General features: G+C 42.5%; 3 protein-coding genes and 1 pseudogene across 3 annotated transcripts in view; 2 read left to right on the top strand and 2 right to left on the bottom strand.

Moving 5' to 3' along the window:
* Window positions 1-24,277, bottom strand: part of LOC100515441 (olfactory receptor 52A5-like) — a 202,980-nt gene that overhangs the window by 148,846 nt on the left and 29,857 nt on the right. The window lies entirely within an intron of this gene.
* LOC100512913 lies at window positions 3,863-6,598 on the top strand (annotated as a pseudogene).
* On the top strand, window positions 5,962-10,659 carry LOC102158682 (olfactory receptor 52Z1-like). Its single transcript, XM_013989478.2, has 2 exons — window positions 5,962-6,042; window positions 9,515-10,659. The coding sequence occupies exons 1-2, from the start codon at window positions 5,962-5,964 to the stop codon at window positions 10,613-10,615; spliced, it is 1,182 nt and encodes a 393-aa protein (XP_013844932.2). The 3' UTR covers window positions 10,616-10,659.
* LOC110255366 (olfactory receptor 51G2-like) lies at window positions 14,652-15,808 on the bottom strand. The gene is given in 3 exon segments (XM_021062368.1): window positions 14,652-15,026; window positions 15,029-15,265; window positions 15,268-15,808. Coding segments are annotated over 3 exon segments (954 nt in total). The 5' UTR covers window positions 15,734-15,808; the 3' UTR covers window positions 14,652-14,775.

The following is a 24,277-nucleotide window of genomic DNA, read 5'->3' as shown; positions in this document are numbered from 1 at the left end:
AACCTGTGAGCAATGGACAGTACAAAGTTTAGGATAAGAAAGTGGGAAGTAACAGAGTTTATTTCTTCAGGGTGCTTGGCCCTGAGTCCCCTGGCTCTGATGATAGGGTGCCTGTGCCTCCTGGCGCAGGGGTGCCTTCCACATCGGAGGCTTAGGTCCCGCTTTCGGACGGCAGAGGTGAGGACGTTCCTGCGCCAGCCGTTTCTCACGCAACTTCCGTTCAAAACGTGCAGCACCCCACCACAGCGCATTTGGGGCAGCTTGCCTTGGGCCCCGGGGATTCCTAAGCCACTTTAAGAACATCAGTCCTTGGGCTAAGTTTATTGAAGAGACCCATTATTGTACTGGACAGTTCTTCCAAGATAGCATACCGCCTTTCTGTCTTCTGCCTGTGTACACGATCATGGAATCTTGCACCGTCCTTACTGTTGATATTCTGAAGTGCCACGGTTAACATTTATCATTTTCATAATGCACGTACTGATGCCCATGCTAGTTACTTATCTATGCAAAAATGTAACATTTTGGGGCAACTTTCTTCTTGAGACTTTCCTATCAAGACAAATCTATATTCAATCATTGCCCCATCTCCTATCCATTCACTAGGTTTTCCTTGTTCCTATCTTGAGAGCCCACATCCAACTTTCTTACCTGGAATAACACACGTGTCCCACCTTAGGTTATAACATAGGCACAGAAAGAAGAAAATTTAAACTGTCATTTATGTTTTTTTATCCTGTTTAAATATAATCAACACTGTCACTGTCAGCAGCAGCAACACCCTCACCGCTCTCACTGCTTAAATCAGTTCATATTTAGTTTGCTCAGTCATCTCCATACTATTTAAATTTCTGAAGTATTATGGTCTTCCTAAATTAGTGTGATATAGTCAGACCAGCATCAACCTGACCCAGAATTATTACTATGCATAACATAACTCTGTAGGGTTTTTTATTTTGTTTGCTAGTTTGTGTGCTTTTTTTTTTTTTTTTTTGCTTAGAAGGTCATTTTAAAAACACTATCATTAAATAGGGTGAAAGAAATAAGTTAGCATGTTTAAAAAAGAACAAGCAAAAACTTATTCAACTATTTTATAATTAGTAAAATAATAGGATAAAAGCAAGTACATAGCTATACAATACTATACACAGAATAGAGGCTTGAACTGCAGAAACTTTTTCAGGAGTAGCTTAAAAACCTAGTTTGGACAGAAAAATTGAATAACCGTACAAAAGTAAGATTTATGTATGCCTTGTAAAGCAATAGAAAAAACAGCTGCATGGGTTTTATGGGCTCTGGGGAACCACTCAGTAACTTGGACTCGACAAACACGATGCTCACAGGGAAGCCTCAAAATAATTCAGACATAGGCTGGTGTGCACACACGTGCACACATGCACAGACACACACACACACACACACACACACACACACACACACACACACAAATAACTGCCTGCTCCTGGACATAATTTAGGAGAATTTCCCTTATATTTATGGCTCCAAATTACTCATCTACCATCTCGGCTGGAAAACTAGGTATCTCTTTTGCTTCTAATTGAAATTCCAGGAAAGGAGAGCTTTTAAAAGGTAATTCTTCCTCCTGGATTTTATCTCCTCTTTAAGTTTCTTCTGCATAATTAGATCAGGCCTTTGGGTGTCTGCTTTCTTTCGAGGGCTTTCGATCACTATACCTTTTCCAAAGTTGTAAATTTCTCTCTGATTCACCAGATTTCAAAAATGACCAATGGAGATGTTAAGTGCAAGTAAAATATCACCACGAAATAGCTACAAATGCCATGCCACCGTTCTAGGAAGAATTCCTTGGACCTTATTCATTAAATTTATGACCCTTAAATTTCTCCTCATTGTTTTTGTAAAAAGTAGCACAGATTCAGGCTACATACTCGTTTTTAAAATATAGCAAAGAAGCATGCAGCACTCTCCTGAGAAATACTATGAATAACCAATGTTTCTGAGAAGATTTAATATACCAGGGTTTTAAATTATTTTTCTGTTGATTTTTTTTTTTTTTTTTTTTTTTTTTTTTGGCCATACCCATGGCATGTGGAAGTTCCCAGGCCTGGGATCAAACCTGTGCCATGGCGGCAACTCAAGCAGGATCCTCGACACACTGTGTCAAAGCGCTGCCTCAGATTCTTAGCATGAGTCACCTACTCTGTTCTCACACAGCCCCTGTTACAGGTAGTGTTACTGTTACTGCCCACGGTTTACAGTTTTAAAACTAAGGCTTGAAGAGAATAAATTTATGGTCAAGGACATGCAGTTGTGGAACCCAAGGGCGACCCATGCGTTTAAACTTTACGCACTGATACAGTTGGTTAAGGAAATCAGCATCCAGTATGGCAAGATTCACGGCGGGCACAATCTCTTTTACCCACTGCATTAAAGAGCCCGGCTGCTCAACCGCTATTTCTTAGGAGAGTCCCTTTACTACTCTAGGCCTGATACTTCATCAGAAAAATAAGAGTAACTAGACATTTTTGCGTAGGGGTTCCGTAAGTTTTATGGAGCTAATCTTAAAAAGTGTTGCTGTCCTGGGGGCAAAGCATTATTCCTTTCAGCAGATGTTGGCTGTTCTCAGGATGGTGGAAATCCTGCTTCCTCGAAACGGGGAACTCACTGCATTAAGAGGAATACAGTGTGGTTGTGCACGGACCACAGTGAAACTAGAGTCATCTTTCAAAAGCATGAATGCGATCCTACCATTGACCATCTCAAAACATAGACACATAGACGCCTAAAATCAGCACCCCTACATTTATTTGTTTATTTAGGAATTATATAAAACTGTCCTAAATGTACTTAGCGCTCCAGGTTTATTTCATACTACCTCTCAAATCGAGCCTCTATCCACATTCAAAATCTCTTCTGTAAATTACTACAGATTCCCAAACTCCTCCTCCTCCTCTTGGCTTCACGATCTTTCTCCCTTTCTTTCCTTCCCCACCACACAATCCTGGGTCAACATTTTCCCACCCTTAGGACCTCAGCTTAAATATTACCTCCCAGGGAGCTCTTGCTAACATAATACATGTATTTCCATAGCATTAATCAGTTTATATTTTGACTACCAAAAACAGTGTCTAGAATGGGCAGTTTTGTAGGCATCTATCTATCCATATATATTATATACAATGTGTGTATGTTAAAAATAAATTTATAACTTAACCCAAATAGCTCCTTAAGGCAGGACACTTTAGCAGATTATTCATTTAATGCCACATCATTAAGATATTTTAAAAATTAAAAAAAAACTTAAGTCAGAAAACAGAAGCAATTTAGCCATTACCATACAGCCAGTGTCAGATGTAGGACTAGAATATGAATTTCCTGAGCGCCAGTCTTGCTCTTTGGTCCACACTCTTAAGATTAAGAGAGGAAACCAAATACAGGAAGAGCGGAGCCATGGATATATTGTAACAGGACGCTGGTGGATTCTAATGTAATCACACGTGTGAGTGTTTCCTCTGAAAGGACAGGGACTCTGTATGGATGACACTCCTATGTCCCTGTTTCCCTCACTCAGTTTCCTCAATGAACATGAAGGAAGATACCAACCGTCAGTATAAGGGAGAGACTGTCCCTTTCCAACCTCTTCCCCTTGAGTTTAATCTCTAACCTAGTTTTAGGCTGTCCTCTCCTGCAGCCATACCACATACTACGTTAAAAAAATGGAAGCTAAGTTCAGATACGCTGTTTATGTATGCTATTTTGTATCTTGATTAAAATAGTGTTAATGCGGAAATTAAATAGCGAATACGAATTTTATTTTAGAACTTCTGTATACAGTTTTACTAGTGCCTGAATGCTTTTCTTTGACTATAGGGTTTAAAAGGCAGAGAGAGGAATTCATGCGGAAAAACAGCATAAGCACAGAATGGAGATGTTTTTATGAAATAAGCATCTTGGCGATGACGTGCTAATCCAGACTCTCTCATCCTAGAGATAACAGGCGACCCACTCCTGGACATCAAATTAGACGGCATGGTTTTTTTCAACAGCAGTTCCTACAAACCCTTTCTTCTGACCGGCTTCCCCGGCGCGGAAGCCTCACACCCTCTGATTTCCGTGCTGTTTTGTGTCCTCTACCTAATTGCGCTGACGGGGAACCTCACCATCCTGGGGATTATCTGGGTGGAAGAGTCACTTCACGCACCCATGTACTTTTCCTCGCCATGCTGGCTGCGAGCGACCTGGGCCTCTGTGCCGCCACCATGCCCACCCTGCTCCAGCTTTTCTGGTTCAATGTCCGTGAAATAGACGTGGATGCCTGCCTCGTCCAGATGTTCTTCATCCACGTTTCTCCCTCATGGAGTCAGGCATCCTGCTCACCATGGCTTTTGACCGCTACGTGGCCATCTCCAACCCACTCAGGTACACGACTCTTCTGACCAGTTCCACCATCGCAAACATCAGTGTGGGGCTTCTGGCACGGGCTGTGGCTGTTATCTTCCCAGCACCCTTTCTCATTAAGAGACTGAGGTTTTGTGAAGCCAACGTGCTTTCCCACTCCTACTGCCTGCACCCGGACATTATCAAACTCTCCTGTTCAGACCACCGCATCAGCAGCATCTATGGCCTCGTCATGATTCTCATCACTTTCGGAGTGGACGCTGCCCTCATTCTTCTCTCGTACGTGAAGATTCTTATCACTGTGCTAGGCATCGCTTCCCGGGAAGAACAACTCAAAGCCCTTAACACGTGCGTCTCCCACGTCTGTGCTGTGCTGCTGGTCTACGTCCCCATGATAGGGGTATCCGTTATCCATCGCTTTGGGAAGCATGTCCCACCCGTGGTGCACATTATCATGGGCTATATATACCTGCTGATGCCTCCTGTCCTCAACCCCGTGGTATACTGCATTAAAACCCAGGAGATCCGTACCCGGATTCTGGGTAATTTACTGAAATTACAGCAGAAAGGACGTTAAAGTCATTCACACATTTCTGGAGTAATCATAGGAAATTCATGTCTAACTTGGGCAAAGAAAACATATGTCACTGAGAAACAGTCCTGTGTTTACAATCCTTCCGCATATGTTTTATTTCTCCCAAATTTTTGAAATCGGCAACATTGTATGACTTGTTATTTCCCTCCAATAACTTACCTAAAGCAGATGCTATGTACCTGTACACATAAAGGGTAAATTCTCAATAATCTCTGCAGTCAGAAAGCCATAGAAACACGAGCACATATAGGGTCATCCATAAAACTGTGAATGTGTAAACAGTATGATATAAAGGAACGGTCATAATTAGGATATAAATGTATTACTGATGTTGAACTTGCTTGTAATGCACACTATCTTGACAAACAACGAAAAATGGTATTCGGGCAAGAGATAAGGTACTTATGGCTACTTCTGCATACAAATCCCTCTCCCCCAACCCTTACCACAAATGGAGACGGTAAGGAAAAGCTGGCAGAAGATGACAGCATCTACAATGCTATGCATCTAATATTGCACCATAGAATCGACCATTCAAGAACCTATATGCTCACAGAGGTCTTTCTGTGCTAACGAGTAAGTTTCTAAAAAAGCTACCTCGGCTGACCTAATTCTACTCTGGGGCTCTAGTAACTATAGTTAAAACTATTATCCTCCATTTATTATATGTGAACTGATCATATACCTTTTGTCACATATGAAACATCATCTTTGAGCACCACTGAAAGATCTCCAAAGGCTGGAGATAATACGGCCCCGTTTAGTTAATGGAAATATTAGGTAAATTTCCATCATATATTTAACAGATACCCTTGAGCTTCTAAACACCTGAGGACATAGCAATGGGTATATACAGGCCACAATCGCTGTCTTCGTGGCGACTACAATGAATGGAATTAGGAAAACACCTTGAAATCAAGTATCAGTGGAAATTGAACCACGTCTTCTTACTCCACCAACTGAAAAATACCCATCACGTTCGGGGAGTAATGACTCTGGATGAACTTGTCGCAAGGGTCATCTCAGAGACAAGTACCTCTGAGTTGATTGTGGACAAGGTCACACTGCATGTACCTAGTTCCCAGGGTCAAGTCTCAGATATTCGGAGCTGCCCAGATATCCTGGAGAGGATGAGACCAACCAGCTGCCCAGTCAGTAATCTCCCCATAAAGAAATAATTCAGGCTTCTGCTTTCCTCACTTAATGGCCTTGCTTATATCACATTATCTAGCTCCAAGGATTAAGAAGATCATGGCTTAAAAAGATGGCTTGCTAGGTTATCAAGGAAAAAAAAAAAAAACAAAGTCGTATTTCTTTGACTAGTTACTAAGCATCTGCAGACCTTGCTAAGTGCTTCACATTTGTCATCTTGTAAACATGACCGAGAGAGGGTACGGTTTATCACACCCAGTTGACAGAAGATGACATTAAGTCTTAAAGGGTGATTGGTTCCCGGCATAGAACTACGACCACTGTACTTGTCTCCTCCATCCCAAACCATTCTCTGCAGAGAACACGATGTTGAAACTAATAATGAACCTTTCACTAAACCGCAGCAAGTGGCAGTCCGTTCCCAAACCAGATCGGTGCCATCTGTCCTTTTCGACACCTTCACCTAAAAATGAAACTCCCATGTGATTTTTTTTTAAGTGAAACAAGATGTTCTTCCCGAGGGAATGGATAAACTGTGCTACACCAATACAACAGAATGCGATTCAGGAATAAAAATAAGCTATCAAGCCGCAAAAAGGTGTCAGAAACCCTTAAGTACATATTGCTAAGTAAAAGAAGCCAATAGGAAAAGGCCAATAACACAGTATGAGTCCCACCAACGATATGCCGTTATGGAAAACAAAAACCAAAAAACGATGGAGACAAAAAAGATCAGGAGTTGTCAGAGGGATTAGAGGGAGGGAGGGATAAACAGACAGACACAGGGGGTCTGCAGGGTGGTGAAACTGTCGCATAGGATGCTGTACGGGTAGATGCATGCATGCCACTGTCCCTTTGTGAAAACTCATAGAATGTACAACACAACAGGGAAGCCTGAAGGAAACCATGAACTGCAGTTAATAAAGTGTCAATATGGGCTTATCGATTGTAACAACTGGACTTCAACAATGCAAGATGTTACTATTGAGACAAAACTGGGTGGATGCGGTGAAAGGGATATACGAAAACGCTATACTTTCTACTTATTTTTTCTGTAAAACTCACACTGCTCTATAAGGTGATATATGTAATTTTTATTAAAAGGCTTCCTTTGAAAAATGGGGTTTCTTCAAATTTTCTGTCATACTTTCCCCTCAGGGAAACTTTAAATTATCCCAACAAAAGAGAAATGGTAACGTCTGACATATATTAAAAGAGCCTCAACAGCTGGGCTTTGTCATAAAAGACGTTCTGCTGCAGAAAAGCCCTGGCCTAGGAAATCGTATGTGTTATAGGATTCTAAGGCCTGCATACTGAGCTGGCAAAACAATGCTCTGGGAGAGAAAATTGTCATATGCAGCGTAAAACGGGAAAATACTATTTTAATTATTTCACAAGTATAAACGGTAAATTTAGTCAACTAACCTAATTACTGATGGTGGTTCTCAGGTATAAAAGCAGTCACCCAGCATAAAATACCCAAAAGACTTTCCAGCCCAGAGGTTATTCCCTGGGCTCTTTTTATGGAAATCTGGTACAAAACAGTTGAATCTACATGTGTGTCTCTCTGAAGCCTTATAAGCTAATGGGACTTTTTACCTCGAGCTACGACTATCACTGTGGGAGATACTTTGAAATCAGGATCCTTGGATTTCAAAGCAGGCTTTACGTATTCATTAGCAACGTAACCTTGGCAAAGTCCTTCAGTGCCTGAGTTTCCTCCCGTGTGAAATCGGGATGCTAACAACGGTACAGTAGTGGTGACCACACAGCTGGATAATCCATGTCAAGCGGTGAGAATAGTTTTCTGAAGCCGTTCAGCATCTTGTACGGACTGATAAATCTCTGCAGTGATTATTTATTTTCACCATCCCTGCTGTGTGGCCGTTCCTGTGCTGATATCCGATACGTCCTCTACAGAACCTGCTGACACCTGCGCAGGTGTTATCCACCAAAGACAGGCAACACGAGCAGATAGCGGATAAATGAAGCAAAGCTTCCGCCTTGCGAGGTTAATGAGATGGTGGCTCAACTCCATATTCTAACGAAATAATCATTCAAAAAATCTCTCCCTGGGAGTTTTCGTTAAAAGTCACTCACCTATTCTATGTGTTTGCCTCTTGATAACAATTTTTGTCTTTCCTTCCTTGCCTGAATTTTATGAAGGGGGGGAGAGAAAGAGAGAGAGAGCATGATAAATATGTGTTGATAATGTAATAATGGACTCTACTTCCTTGAAAAGGGCTGGGATAATGTACAAAGGATTTCATTTAACTCAGGGATGATTGCTAGGTTTCCTGAAATGCAGGGTAGTTTTCCACCTGCTGGACGGTGTGACAGCCTCCCATGAAAGGGGAAGCCCACGCAGATTCCAGATTTTTGTGGTTCTTTTAAATGAAATAACATTTATCATCCATAACTTTAAAATTCCCAAGGGCTGCTGTCAAGAAGCGTTGATACACATATATACATGGCGCCTTTGCCAAGAGTACTGCTTTTGATTACAAACCTGACGGACTGGATTCGTGTTTTATAGTCCTGGAAAACAGATAAATTTGTATTTGAGTAATTTTTTTAGAAAACAGGTCTTATTTTATAATTTTGATATATTAAGATTAACGACTGCTGCCGTTAAAGAAAAGTTGCAAAAATTTGATCTTATTCTTTTGTTGGTGAAGATGAAAATTGTAGTTACTCTACTTTGCAGAAGTTTCTTTCAGTGACAGGTGCTGAATACTGCTGATTTTTTTCAGTGAGTTTTCTTGTTCTGAATTTTGTACTCTGCACTCTCAATTTTGTCTCCTTTGACTCCATTTCATGATACTGAGAGCTAGTCTTATTACAGTATGGATAATATTATAATTTCTGCACAGAAGTTTAAATGATATGTTAATTTTACCATTATCTTCAAGGGTTCAGAAGAGAGGCAGATCGGTAAAACTTTTCTCTTTATTGTGGAAAAAAAAAAGAGTCCAAGGGAAAATATTTGACTCCCTCCGATGGGAAACAAGAATTCAGTGTTCATGCTGCCTCCTGTTATTTCAGAGCCTACCAGTCAAGGCCTCTCCTCCCCATTTGTCCACTGAAGAATGGAATATTAATTATCTCCAATCTTCTCCTCACTGTTACAAAGACAAAGGAGAGAGAAAAATTGTTTTTCTGTATTTAAGAATTTCTTATCCACTTAGAGGGAAAACCGTACACAGAGAACAGTTAAATGATCACAAGACATAGGCATAAATTATGCACTGATAACAACTGGCATCACAAAAAATAAGATTCATCTCTTAATTTGTCTGATTCACAGTTGTTGCTGTTTTTTTTTTTTATCCCAGAGAGCAAAAGATGTCCCATAAAAAGGGAGTGGTCTACCCACTATCCTTTGGTTAGTCAGCAGCTTTTCTCAAACCGCTTATTCCCCTACTTTATCATACCAAAATCAATGGCCAAGACTGGACTAAGAGGAAGGAACAAACGCTCTTTTCGTCCTGCCACTTACTCGAGCCCTTTCCCTCTGTTTCTCACGTAGCAGACGCCGGCCACGTCTCTATAACCACATCCAACCACACATCGGCTCGCCTTACTGCGTTTTTGCTGACTGGGGTCCCAGGGCTCGAAGGCTCCCACATCTGGATCTCCATCCCTTTCGGCGTCATGTACCTTTTGGCTGTGATCGGCAACGGCCTGGTGACGGCCGCGGTGGTCTGGGACAGAAGCCTCCACGAGCCCATGTATGTCTTCCTGGCCATGCTGGCACTCAACGATGCCCTCCTCTGCACTGTCACGGTGCCCAAAATGCTTCTCATTTTCTGGCAGGGCCCCTCCCCGTCGACCTTTCCAGCCTGCCTCGCACAGATGTTTTTTGTTCACGCTCTGTTCCTTTCCGAGTCGGCGGTTCTGCTGGCCATGGCTGTGGACCGCTGCGTGGCTATCTGTGCACCCCTGCATTATGCCACTCTCCTCACGGGCTCTCTCATCAGCAAGGTGGGCCTGGCTCTGGTGGCTCGAAGTGTGGCTGTGGTCACCCCCGGCGTCCTCCTCATTCTCCGACTGCGCTTCTGCCACAGCAACATCATCCGCCACACCTACTGTGAGAACATGGGCATTGCCAAGCTGGCCTGCAATGACATTGCCCCTAACAGCATTTACGGGCTCACGGCTGCCCTCCTCACCACGGGCTTGGACTTTGTCCTCATCTCCCTGTCGTACTGGTTAATTCTGAGAACAGTCTTCCGACTCCCTTCTAAGGAGGCCAGGACAAAGGCCTTGGGGACCTGCGGAGCTCATGTATGTGTCATCCTGATATTCTATTCTCTGGCTTTCTTTTCCTTCTTTACCCATCGCTTTGGAAACCACGTACCCAAGCATACCCTGATCCTCCTGGCAAACCTCTACTTACTGGTGCCACCCACCATGAACCCCATCGTGTATGGAGCAAAGACAAAACAGATAAGGATGCGAGTGCTAGGCCTTTGCAGCCGTGCAGAATGATCCAAAGGTAAGGAAGCAACAGGAACGGGGCAGTCTGGGGGAAAAAACAGGCCTAAATGTCAGGTCTGAACCATCCTGGGCAGACGTATCCCCAGAACACCTAACCGCCGCATAGCAATTTACAAACTGGTGTTTCCCAATGTCATCTTCCCGATTTGGGGTAAACGGGAAGCTACAAGGAACTGCCCTGGCACCATCCAGAATTATCTCAACATATTAAGGTAATCTGCCATTGCAATTCTGTAACAGCATAGGGCATTTAAATATCCTTTTTGTAGTAAGTAATGCCTCTTCTAGGTCAGTCTGCCATAGACAAAATACAAACCTCAGGAGTTCCCTGGTGGCCTACTGGTCAAGGACCTGGCATTGTCACTGCTGGGGCACACATTTAATCTCTGGCCTGGGAACTTCCATATGCGACAGGTGCAGCCAAAGAAAATGTGCATGTGGGGCCAGGGGATTAGTTTGGATCCCAGGTACATCATGACATCCACAGGACCCAGAATATGCAAATAATTAATAAATATTTGTTTAGTGAATAAATGCCTGACTCAAAAACAAATGCTAATGATTTTATGTAACACATCTCCTGACATGTCTTTGTGTATATAGGACCTAGAATTAAACTATTTCTTCTCCTTTCATCTCAAAAACTTCTCCTTTAGCTTCCAGAAGTCTCTTTCTTACCTTCTGCAATACTTTAGTAAAACAAAGATTCTTTTGGTAACAAATGATAGAAATTTACTCCGGGTAGATTAAATAAACAAGAAGCAGGACATTTTACGGAAACCTTCCAAATGATGCCGTGACAGCCAAGGATGATCTGAATCCCTACAGCTCAGGTAGGACCAAAGCCAGGCTGCTACTGCGTCTCAGCGCAGGGGACCGTGAAGGTCTTTACTGAATGGAGGACACTGCTGTCCCCCCTGCAGTCACTGTGGGACAGGAGGTAATAATTTCTCCCTATTGGGTCAGACTGCTAACCGGGATCAATCTGTTTTACCCCTTATTCGATTTAAGGCGTATAAACGTGTGTCCGAAGTTCCGAAGAAGAGGACACTGTGGTAAATGGTCAGGGTGAGGCGCACTGGACTCATCTGGTCCCTTTACACAAGCACGTGCGATTTTCCCGGCTGAGCTCTTCCCAGACCTGACATTCTCGTTGACCGCACTCCGTAGGACCCGGGACGCATTTCATCACCTATGAACTTCTCTGCCATGATTCCTGCAGCTTGGTTCCTTATCTCCACTCTAAAACAGTCACTTGCTGATAAACAAAGGAGATAAAATATTTCCCTGGGGTCAGACAGTACAAAAGTGCATCAGGAATCTAACAGAAACCTACACGTGGCCAAGTGTGTGAATTAATCGAGCGTCTTGAAAATATTCATATGCTGTTGTCATTCACTTTATAAATGCACACGGCTGCTTCCAGATTTTTTGTGTAATCAGATGGTTATCCACACTGCACTTTTTAAAAAAGATATTACGTTTTAATAGTTATTTGATTGAATAACTGAATGGCAAAGTGTGCTAATGACGTATTTTGCAGCAAGGTAGAAGAAAAGGTTAAACACTTAGGTGGTGATGGAGTCTTCAGTGGTCTTCTCTGCTTCGATTTTGTCCTGCTATCGTGATTGGCCACGAAGGGCTTTCTGCAGCATAAAGACGATCAATGCCTAATCCAAAGGCTAACATCTGACATTATGAGAATGGCTGCTTTGCATTTTTGCCTGATAATAGGGGATTTGAATAAAAATGAATTATTATTTGGAGGCTGGCAGCTGAAGCTCTGATGTGACCTCTAGCCGAGGGGAAAAAAACGAATTATATTTGGGCTTCTGGACATCTTATAGATTCTTCAGGTAAGCAGAGAATGCTTTTAGAAGGCAAACAAATACTCATGATTTTATCAAACAAGGTAATATGAGCAAGAAAGAGTGTCTCCTGATACATTAAGTCCATAGACAAATGAGATAGATGCTTAAATCATATTGTAATCCTGGGCAAGAACAAAAGGGCTTCTTTCTTTAGGAGCCCTAACTACTTGCTGGAGAACTAGCCTCCAATCTTCAGAAAGGTGCAAAAACAAGATAAATGCTTCCGTGCTCAGTTCATAATACAAACTTGCCAGTCAGTCAGTCAGTCAGTCAGTCATAGTCAATCACTCATCTCTTTACCAATAAAAGTTTATTGGAGAGAATTATTTAAATGTTAAGAATATGCATTTTCAAAATGTTTTTGGTAAGATGCATTTTATGAATTTACGGTAATCCTAATTGTATATTTTAAGAGTTAGGATAAAAGATGATAATTTGTAAACTCAAAAAGTTGGGCCATCTATGAAGAAATTTGTTTAAAGTAATTTTACTAGAATGTGAAATGCAAAATTTAAGATGCAATAATTTAAATAGACTTTTGTTAGGAAAAAACTGATAAAACTTTTCATTTTTTGGAGCACTGCATTTGAAAAAGGTGTAATCAGCATCCGAATGTTAAAAATATATTTTGTATGTGAAGGTCTTAAATGTTGGATGATTATAAACAGTTAAAATGTTATTCACACAACGCACAGCTGATGGCAATGTTCACATTCCTCTAAATTGTTTCTCTTTTCTAGTAATTTTTATTTCACTTATTTACTGTAAGGAACATTGTCTAAGTTTGATGTTCATGTATCTTGCTTTATTTTTATTTTTGATATCCCTTTGCTCAAGGTGAAATGCAGAGGGAGAGGGGTAATTAGAGACAGGATATAGAAACAGGATGAAGAGGGATGGAAACAGCATAACTGAATTAAAGCCGGGGAACAGAAATTCTAATTGTACACCATACGCCTGACATTGCACATTCTCATTTTAGGTTAATAAGATCTCTTTTATTCTATGAAATGTGAGTTCATGACACGTCAAATCTTTCTCTCAAAGATTAAAAAAAAAAAATCCAAGCTAGTCTTTCTTTAAGGATTGATTCATTTCTTTATCATGTATACATTCAATAATTATTATTAATTGTCTTTTTTGTATCAAGGTAGTTTTAAATCTCACAGGGAGCAAACTTCTTGAGACATAGTTGCTATTATAGCAGGAATATGATTTGTGAAAATATGTTACTTATTTTTAAGACCAATAAAAATACCGGGAGTTATAAGCATCCATAAAGTCTTCTTTCTGCTTCATTTATTTTTTGTCTTAGCAAATGTAGACATGTGAACTAAGAAATTTCAATTAAATTTGCAAGTTTTTTTCTACAACTCCATGCACAGCCATGTAGTAGATAATTTCAAAGTAATATGAAGAGACAGTTTGTATACTTGAAACGGTTCTGACTGAAAACTAAGAGACCTGTATTATCTGTCTCCTGCTACCACAAATTTATAGTAGTTAGACTTCAGGGAGTTAAATTCTTTACATTTAAATACTATATCCTTAATTACTACTAGATACATTTAACTCAGGGGATTGGAATCACCAACTTCACTTTTGACATCAAGGCTTTCAAAGGTCCTGACTCTCAGTTTTCAAGGTCAAAATTATTTCTCAAAATTAAGTAAAATAAGAAATACGAACGTTGCCCTTTTATACTCTAGGAAAACAAACCTCCTCAGAAAGGACAGAACAAGAGTATAAAATTTTAAAAGATAATGTTGATGCACCACGAAGACTGATAACTTATGGTTTACGCTCTAATATGCTCTCATATCAAGATACAATTTTTTTCCCATTTAAGAAAGGCAGCAGAAGCCGATTTACAGACACATTTATATAATAAGCAAGATAATAGAAGGTTCTCTGACAAAGAGAGTATGTCAAGAAGCAATGAAATATGGGTTTAGGACACTTAAGGAAAACCGAATGGACAAGTGACCTTGAGTCAGGGCTGGGATTAGAAATGGGAGACAATCATTGGATGGCAATGATTTCCAACACACTCTGCTCCAACACAGCCGCACCTAGAATGCACTTGTGAGGTGTATCTCAAGTCCTGTCCCAGGGACACCACCTCTCTCCTTCAGGACCTTTTCATGTTGATCTGTTGATTCCATTTCTGCTCTTCAAGCCGTTTTTGTTGTTAACTCTGTTGCCCACATCCCGAGAGCAGAGACATCACTGTGTGTTGACATAACTAAGACTGATGCCATCACTGTCTTGAGGACATGTCTACATCACAGCAGAACCGATTTTTGGGGGGAAAAGCAGGCGGAGAACTCCTTGGCGGATCTGCTTGGTCTTTACACTGTAGATGATTGGATTGAGCACAGGTGGGACTAACAGGTAGATATGCGCCATGAGGATGTGCACGAGGGGGGGTGACTGGGTGGCAAAACGATGGACAACAGACAGCCCAATCATGGGCACGTAGAGGATAAGCACAGCACAGATGTGGGACACGCAGGTGTTGAGGGCCTTCACCTCCCCTCGGGGGATGAAATGCCTAATACGGAACGAAGGATGAAAACATAAGACACGAAAATACCCAGAGAGTCCAGGCCCCACAGCGCCGTGATCAGAACCAGCCCATATATAACATTAAACCTGGTGTCAGCACAGGCGAGGCGGATCATGTCCTGGTGCAGACAATAGGAATGAGAGAGGACGTGGGAGCCGCAAAAGGGAAAGAAGGCCAGTCGGGCCAGAAGGGGGATCGTGGCACGGCACTCCTCAGCAGGGCTGCGATGCCCACCTTAGCGATGAGAGCCGGAGTGAGGAGGGTAGCATATCGTAGGGGGTGGCAGATGGCCACATACCGGTCAAGAGCCATGGCCAGGAGCACAGAGGATTCAGTGAAGGAGAAAGTATGAATGAGAAACATTTGGACCACACAGCTACTGAACTGGATCTCCCTGGACCTGGACCACAGCACCCTGAAGAGGGACGGCATCGTGGGCAAGGACATGCCCATGTCCGTGAGGGAGAGCATGGCCAAGAAGTAGCACATGGGCTCGTGGAGTCGGGGGTCGGTCCGGACAACATGCAGGATTGTACAGTTGCCCACGACCCCGGCGAGGTAGAGGAGGCAGAACGGGAGGGAGATCCAGGGGTGGAAGTCCTCATGCCCAGGGATACCCGAGAGGTAGAACGTCCAGGAGAGGGTACGGCTGCAATTGGCAGCTGCCATGGGGCTGACGACTATCACGCCACAACCCAGTGTCACAACCCAACGTCACAATGGCATCCCAACGGGCGGGGCGGGGGCGATGGCAGGATCAGCATCTGTGTCGCAGAAACAAAACAAAGCAAACCTTCATTCTGTCCTTAATCCCTCCTAAGTTCATCCCCACATTCTCGAGTTGTCCTTTCTGTCTCCACTTCATTGCTGACTTGTCAGTTCAGGAAAATACCCACTTCTATAACCAGAATTCCCTTCTGCATCCAGATGCAGATCTATCCCTGTACGCTCTGAATCGGGACAACACTGTTCTAAAGACACAAAGAGTGGCACACACGCAACCCACTCCAGACTACAGTCTGCATTTTGTTTGTTTCTTTGGGAACATCCTTCGGCAGAGTTACTGTTCTAACCTTAGCTCTTTTTCTTAAAAGAAAAGAAAGAAGAAGGAAGGAAGGAAGGAAGGAAGGAAGAGAGAGAAAGAAAGAAAGAAAGAAAGAAAGAAAGAAAGAAAGAAAGAAAGAAAGAAAGAAAGATGACACCTGCAGTGACTTATATGAAACGTCTTTGCGCTTGAGAGCTTTTCCAGCAGCACTAGCACACCCGGGAGGCGCCTCTGCAGAAGGCAGGCAAGAATTGGTCCACAGGTTCCCTCTTCTTCCTCAGACATCGGCGCATACGTAACGGTGACCACAGGACTGGTGTCCACAGACACTCAGCTCCAACGGCAGTTGAGTGTTGGACCCAGCATCCCTAAGAGCTAAACACAGGTTAAGATAGGCTTGGAACTATATGGGACTAGTAAAAATTATAAAGTACATACACACATATATATTTTTGCTTTACTCATGGCACATGGAAGTTCCCAAGCTAGGGGTCAAATTGGAGCTGCAGCTGCTGGTCTACACCACAGCCCTAGCAGCATGGGATCCAAGCTGCATCTGCAACCTACACCATGGCTCACAGCAACGCTGGTTCCCCAACCCACTGGCGAGGCTAGGCTTTGAACTCACATCCTCATGGATCTTAGTCAGGCTTGTTATCTCTGAGACGCACAATGAGAACTCCCTAAAAGACGTAATTTTTTTTTTTTTTTTTTTTTTGCTTTTTAGGGCCACACTTGTGACATACGGGGTAGAGGTTAAATCGGAGCTATAGCTGCCAGCCTTTGCCGCAGCCAAAAGATGTAATTTTTATATGCAATGTTAAGCAAAGCACAACTGACTCTGATCTGATTTTAAAGATGCAGAATCTTCTTCCTATTATGTTTCAGATTTATCAGTCATTTAAAGACTGGCTTTTTCTACAGAAAAAAAGAAAAGAGAAGAAAAGAAAAAGAATTGATAGGGGTAGTGGAAAGATAGAGTAGAAACATGATTCAAAGCCAAAACCAGATAAAATAAGCCCAAATAATGCTCCACAAAAATATTAGGGGAATCACTTTGACGCTAAATCTTTTTTTCTACTCAGACACCAAATTCCAGTACCTCTTCTATGGTCAAGAAAAACATCTCTGAAATAAGAATGGTGAGCCACCTCTCACAAAGCCAACTATCTATCACTTTTCAAGCATTCTTGTTCATCAAAATACTGGTTTGAGAATTTACAATTCATGGGACAGGTTACCTCCCACTGTAAATTTTTTTTTTTTTTGTCTTTTTAGGGCCGCACCCACAGCATATGGAGGTTCCCAGGCTAGGGGTCGAACCCGAGGTGAAGCTGCTGGCCTCCACCACAGCCACAGCAACACCAGACTCAGATGCATCTACGACCTACACCACAGCTCAGGGCAACACCACATCCTTAACCCACTGAGCAAGGCCAAGGATCGAATCTGCAACCTCATGGATACCAGTTGGGTTTGTTACTGCTGAGCCACCACGGGAACTCCTAGACTTTTGTTTTTTAGAGCTGTTTTAGGTTCACGGCAAAACTGAGAAGCATAGCAACTTCCCATGTCTTCCCTGCCCCCCACATGCACAGCCTCCCCCACTGTCACCATCCCCCACCAGAGCGGTCCTTTTGTTAAGTGGCTGAACCTACACTGACGCGTCAAAATCCCCCAAAGTCAACAGTTCACATGAGAGGCACACCTGGTGTTACATATTCCACGGGTTTGGACAAAGGTGTAATGGTGTGTAGCCATCATTATAGTATCACATATTTTCTCTGGCCCCCAACTCCTGGCAGCTGTGGATCTTTTTAGCATTTTCATAGTTTGGGGTTTTCCAGAAGGTCATATAGTGGGAATCATACAGGATGTAGCCTTTTCAGACTGGCTTCTTTCACTTAGCACGTATTTAAATTTTTTCTCTTTTTATGCCTTGAGAACGCATGTATTTTTACCATGAAATAATATTGCATTGTCTAGATGTACTACTGCTAATCCTACTGAAGGGCATTTTGGTTGCTTCTCACGTTTGGCCATCACCAAGAAGGCTGCTGTAAACATCCACATATCAGCTGCTGTGTGGACCTAAGTCACGATCTTGCCATCGTGTAAAGTCTCCTTCGGTCTTTTGAGACATCCAGTGCCCTTCAATCTGCTCTAATTCCATGTAAATAAACCCTGGCTGCAGAAGATATTCCCCGGGGATACGTCATACTTTTCTAGGATGTGAAAGACCCATAAGCACGACATCAAATAAATAAATTCCGTATCCACGTCTAGTCTTTCCGACTGTTGATGTTACATTTAAGTTCTGCCCACATGTTGTCTGAACTGATACTCGTTACAGCCCTGCCGTTTTCCTCCTTCTGCCTGGCTTGTCGCCTCCCCAAATTCCGGTCTGTCTCCTTCACCCTCCTGTCCACGCTGGGACTAAGGATAACCTTCAATGCCCAGATTTTCCAGTATTGTCCCTTCTTTTTGTTGATTCTTTTCCAATTTCTATTCCATACTCCAAATTCCGAAATCTGGTTCTTTCCATCTCACTGATTGGTAAATTCAGCCCATTTTTATTCTGAAATTATAACCTCTCTCTACTATTGCCAAGAAGGAGTAAACATAAGTTTCATTGAAAATTGTAAGTTATGGGAGTTCCCGTCATGGCGCAGCGGAAACGAGTCCGACTAGGAACCATGAAGTTGCAGGTTCGATCGCTGACCTCGCTCAGTGGGTTAAGGATCCAGCTTTGCTGTGAGTGGCGGTGTAGGTCACAGACACAGCTCGGATCCCACGTTGCTGTGGCTGTGGCGCAGGCCGGTGGCTACAGCTCTGATTCAACCCCTAGCCTGGGAACCTCCATGTGCCGCAGGTGTGGTCCTGAAAAGACAAAAAGACTAAAAAAAAAAAAAACCCAAAACCAAAACTGTAAGACAGCTGATCTGGAGGCCAATCTGAAGCACCTCTGGTCACCTCAATAACCTTGACTGAGGTTTTAAGGCGACAGCCATGCACCCTTTCCCTACTTTAGACTCTGTTACTCTGGTTCTGCCACCACGTCATTAACCTAAGCTATATTCCGGTCTCAATGTCTTATTCACTTTAATTTTGACCACCTGACCTTCTTGTTCTCCTCTCTGTACCAAAGCTGCCTCCTCTGTAAAGGAAGGTAGTAGCAATTTGACGGGATGTGCAAGGGGAAAGGAGACATTGTGGGTAAAATATTTAGCATGAAGCCTTTTATATGATGACAGTGGTGATGACAACAACAGTAATGACGATGCCAACAGTAACAGTAACTCTCTGGAGGATACGGGCAAGAGGAAGACACGGGAGACCGTGGCGTGTCCTCCTGCAGAGAAGAGCTCCGTGAGTGTCGATCTCACGAAGGTGCCCCCGGTCGGCTGAGAAGTCGAAGACGAATCCCAGCGGCTCCATCTCCTTTTCACCCAGTAAAGATTCAGTACAGACACAGACATAAAGTGCGTCCCGACCTGTTCACCCACTCTGAAATTCTCCTGATCCTGAGGATGGCACTACATACATATACCTTGTTTTACTCAGTGCCCATTTCGGGAAATAAACAACAACAACAACAACAACAAAGAAACAGAGTCCAGGATAAAAAAGCAATGTCACCAAAAAGAGAATGAGATCTTGGGCACTTCTGGGAAAGAGGAACCAGAGCAGTCACATCAGCATTCCGAAGTGACAGCAGAAATACTCATTACACCTCATACATTCACTAGTGTCTGATCCATCTGCTACTTCTCAAGCTCTTTATTGCTGCAGCGGTTCACGTGGACAGTCCAGCTCCTACTGCTCCCGATCCTGCCATCTGAAACTCATGCACATCATCTGGCGATGGACTCCGCCAGAGGAGGCAAGGGGAGTTTGTGGAGAGAGTTCATAAACTCCAGAATCTCGAGGATGCACATAATATGTGGTTTAAAACATAGTTCATAAGTAAGGTCATGTTAAAAATCACTGGTACTTGGGATTGGAAGAGAACTGGACGCTTCTCTGGTGTAACCCCACCTTATTCTGGAATTTCTCTCGTGTTATAGCTGGAACTAGTCCTTCCCCCTGTGTGAGCATTCCTGTTCACGGACAGACAGACCACGTACCATGAACGTCTAGAGCACAGAGGGCGACTCTCACCTGAACGTCTGAGTCTGACTTGAATGCTGTGTGCATGGGTGTGAACCGTGAAGGGATGTGGAGAAATTATGTCCCGTAATGAACTAAGAACCTCTCCCTTCCTGAATCCGTCTCCTGGCCCTCCTTCCCATAGTTGAGGCGTCTTCCCTGCTCTCTTCTGTCTCTCAAACCCCCTCTATATTCTTCTATTACCTCCCACTTTCATCTTTCCCAGTCCTCACCTACTCGGTAGAAGAGTCCCTCTTGTCAAGAGACGGTTCTAACACGCAAAGCAAAAAGGATGAGCTGATAAGTCTGCCTCCAGTCCTTAGAGACACGGGCCCCAGGAGAAACTCAGGACAGTGCCTGTAACCCTGTCCGTGCCACTATTTCAGTTGATGGCCTTTCCCCAAACCCTTCCTTTACTCTTCCGGATATGGCAGTTCAGGAATTCAAAGCAAGAAGTCCACAGAGAGTCTCAACTATGCACCACCTCAGTGTCTGGAATATATGATGTGGGGCAACATGAGACAAAATGCTAGTTTGTATCCTGGTAAAGAATCTCAGCTGTGGTGCAGCCAGTGAGAGGGACTTATTGAGGACAAAGCGTGGATGGCTATAGAGTCCATAACCAAAGAGCTGGAAGTGCCTCGTTTGGTCCTACTGCTACGCACTAGATGAAAATGAAACTCACTAAAGTGAAATGCATACCTAAAAACTACTACAATAGGGAGTATACGGGGAGTCTCTATTAACTCAATTTTGCTATAATCTTAAAACTGCTCTAAAAATTAAGACCTACTTTAAAGGTCATAAGTATTGTGATCTCTCAAATCTGATTCTCTATAGGGTGGTACCTTATCCATTGTGCCACAGGTTCTTTGCCTGATGAAACGGATTAGATACATTTGGTCTGATTATAAAAAGAAGCTTCCACTCAGTGAATAAAACTCCTTATGGTGTCAACAACATTGACTTCTAGAGGTCTACTGGTGATTAAGCCATGCAGAAAGGCGGGCAGGTGGGCTACTGAATGCTAAGAAATCTCTAATCAGGGTGAGTAAAACTCCCCATGTCTGTCAACAATATTGACTTCTAAATGTGGAGTAAAGGAATTTCCTTTAAAAATATCTTCTACTGTTCATCTTTTTCACTCTAGTTTTGAACTTGGTAATATGCATTTAATTACGAATGTTCACGCTCATCTCTTCACTCGACTAAGATATTATTACTGCATATGTGTCAAAGTTTTCTAATCTTTGGGTACTCTCATGTTTAATATATTCATTGAGCACTGGCTCTTTCAGACATTGAACAAAACAGAATTATCCCAGTAGCACAGTTCTAATGAAGAAAATTTATTTAGTTATTACAGGAATTTACCATCCACTGCTAGTCCATGAAAATAAGAGGTTCCGTCTACCCTTCCACTTTCTACAGAAAACCTCACATCTCCAACCTCAGTCTCCTTGTGAAAGTACCAAAGAAGTGAGGTGACCTTACTGCCGTCATGGGCACCGAATGCCCCAGAATTTCCTTACATACTTTTTTAATTTTAACGCAAATCACTCTGACGTCATCGAAGTTTGATATGATCCAGGATCCCAAAGGTAAAGGATTATTATCAGTCAGCAACCACTCTCCTTTACCATAAGGCCCATATGTATATAGCTCAGGAATGTCATAGGAGAAGCTAAATGAGCAATTTCACCTGCCATTGCCACCATTTTTGGCAGCCTAGGTCACAAACTCAACTTTGAATGAGTCATCATGATGGGGTGAAGGTGATGGGGAAACATCCACATCGAGAGCTACAGATAGACCACGTCATAGAGCACAAAGCCTGGGAGTCACTACACAGCTGAAAGGCAGAGTGGAAGACTGTACTTTCAGGGATCATTTCTATAGTTTGTGAAAGGCAGGGTGGTTTTGAGGAGAAGGCATCCTTCGTCTCTCTTTCAGATCGACTTTATTCTGTGTCCTGACCATAAAGAGTTGCATCAACAGGTGTCTTTACTCTGTGACTTCTGGTTTGACTTGGTCGGTGATGGAAACGGCAGGAAACAAGAACACAGGAGAACATACCATCGCCGTGTCTACTCCCTGACTCCCCACCAAGCCCTCCCTCGGGCTTCCACATGCTCATCGCATCTCTCCCGAGAAACAGAACGCTCATGCCAGGTGTCCTCCTCATGTGTCCTTCTCGCGTCTTGGTAATTTTCATTTCCCCCTTGTCACGTCAGGACTAGCAATGGCAGCAAAGTCCCTTCTATAATACTATAGTAATATGCTATGTACTATTATATTAATATGGTACATATATATTTATATACCCATATATCTTCTTGGATTTGGGATTTGATTTTCCTGAATCTTGCTCACATATGTTCAATGACCTCTGACCCACTTATAAATTCTTTAAATTATAAGGATTTCAAAAAAACACCCCCCAAAAAAATTTTTAAAAAATCAATCAATAATCCAGTTTGAGCAAGGCGTATTTTTCCTGACAGCAAGTTAAGCAAAAGAAAAGAGAACTGTCCACCTCATTTACATATGTACATCTCTCCGTCACTCTCTATCACTGTCTGTCAGCATCACGAACACAATCCGCGAGTTTATTATATGTTGAAGTTTTAATACGTGTAGTTTAAAACATGACTAGAAGTATGATGTTCAGTTTTTAAATGAATTGTCTTTTTACCCCCAAATGGGGAGGGGGTTCATCTCAAAGAGAGACTTGCCCAAGTGTAGAAGATGCCGTTTCAAGTAAGTCTTCGCATATTTAGTTTTCCGCATAGAACAGTGAGAAGAAGCTGAGACTGAGGAAGGGTCAGGAGAAGACAGAGCAAGTCTGCCCAAACAAAGATGAGAAGAGAGGACTCTCTTATGAAGGGAAGCTGAATAAATTCCTGAAGAGCTGATGCACACAGAACAGAGTGATGGGGTCGCCTGTGATTTACCCTGGAGCTCAGACTCCACATATCCACAATACATTAATGCTTTTGCCATGGATAAGCCTTACTGCCAGTATTTATTTATTCCTTTTTATATTCTCCAGCATTCAGTGGCCCCAGCTGCTATAAAATCTGCCTTCTATCTGATTTCATCTTTATATTTTCACAGACTGTTTTGTTTTAAATTCATTTGGAACTTAAGAATTTGATGTCCATTTTTGTTGTGTTCCTTGAGATAAGTTTACTTCCTAAATGAATTTTTTAAAACGTGATTCTGTATAGTTTAAATTTTTTAACTTATATGCTGTATTCTTCCTTCTTTTCGAATTGTCCAGACATAATATTACATAAAAAGTGTCTGCTTACCTTTTTCAGCTCCCCACTATTTAACCAATGGGGGGGGGTGTTAGGGGAGTGATTTAATATAGTATTTGTACAAAAATAAGTAGTTTGAGTCCTCTGAGAACTCTCTTTCTAATCGCCTTAGATCCATTTCTATTTTCCATTACAATGTGAATTTAACCTTGAATGCTGAAAATGTGTTTCCTCTTATTTCCTAGGGAATTGCGTGAGGCAGTAGGATCTTAGGTGCTGACGGTTCTCTTGTTCTAATTTGTTTAAAGTTCTACTCCTGAGAAGGTCTGCCTAATAGGCGTGTACACTAATAAAGTGATGCTGATTTTTTAACCCCATTTCATGAGTATACAGAGCTCCTTTGGTGTGAGGTCTGGATTTGTCTTGAGTTTTCCCCATGGAAGAAAACGAACTCTAGGCAGTTATTGCCCAGCGTTTTCTGACAACCATATCAAAAGAAGCAGAGGAAACAAAGAAATGTGATAGTTTCATTTATTCCATCTCTAAATTCAAACATCCATCTGATTATGGTTTGAGGCAAAATATGAAGAGTTGGGAGTTCCTGTTGTGGCTCAGTGGAAATGAACCCAACTAGTATCCATGAGAATGTGGGTTGGATCTCTGGCCTCGATCCGTGGGGTAAGGATCCAGCATTGCCATGAGCTGTGGTGTAGGTCACAGACGTGGCTCAGATCTGGTGTTGCTGTGGCTGGTAGC

This window comes from Sus scrofa, chromosome 9, assembly GCF_000003025.6.
Source record: "Sus scrofa isolate TJ Tabasco breed Duroc chromosome 9, Sscrofa11.1, whole genome shotgun sequence".
Classification (NCBI taxonomy): domain Eukaryota; kingdom Metazoa; phylum Chordata; class Mammalia; order Artiodactyla; family Suidae; genus Sus; species Sus scrofa.
Note: the sequence above shows the minus strand (reverse complement) of the source record. Positions and strands in the feature narration are given on the sequence as shown.

Excerpts from the sequence above, each read along its gene's own strand:
- LOC102158682 (XM_013989478.2), top strand. The coding sequence starts at position 5,962 with ATGACTCTGGATGAACTTGTCGCAAGGGTCATCTCAGAGACAAGTACC. Across the intron at positions 6,043-9,514 it reads TGGACAAGGTCACACTGCAT|TCAGCAGCTTTTCTCAAACC; the intron begins GTACCTAGTTCC and ends TCCTTTGGTTAG.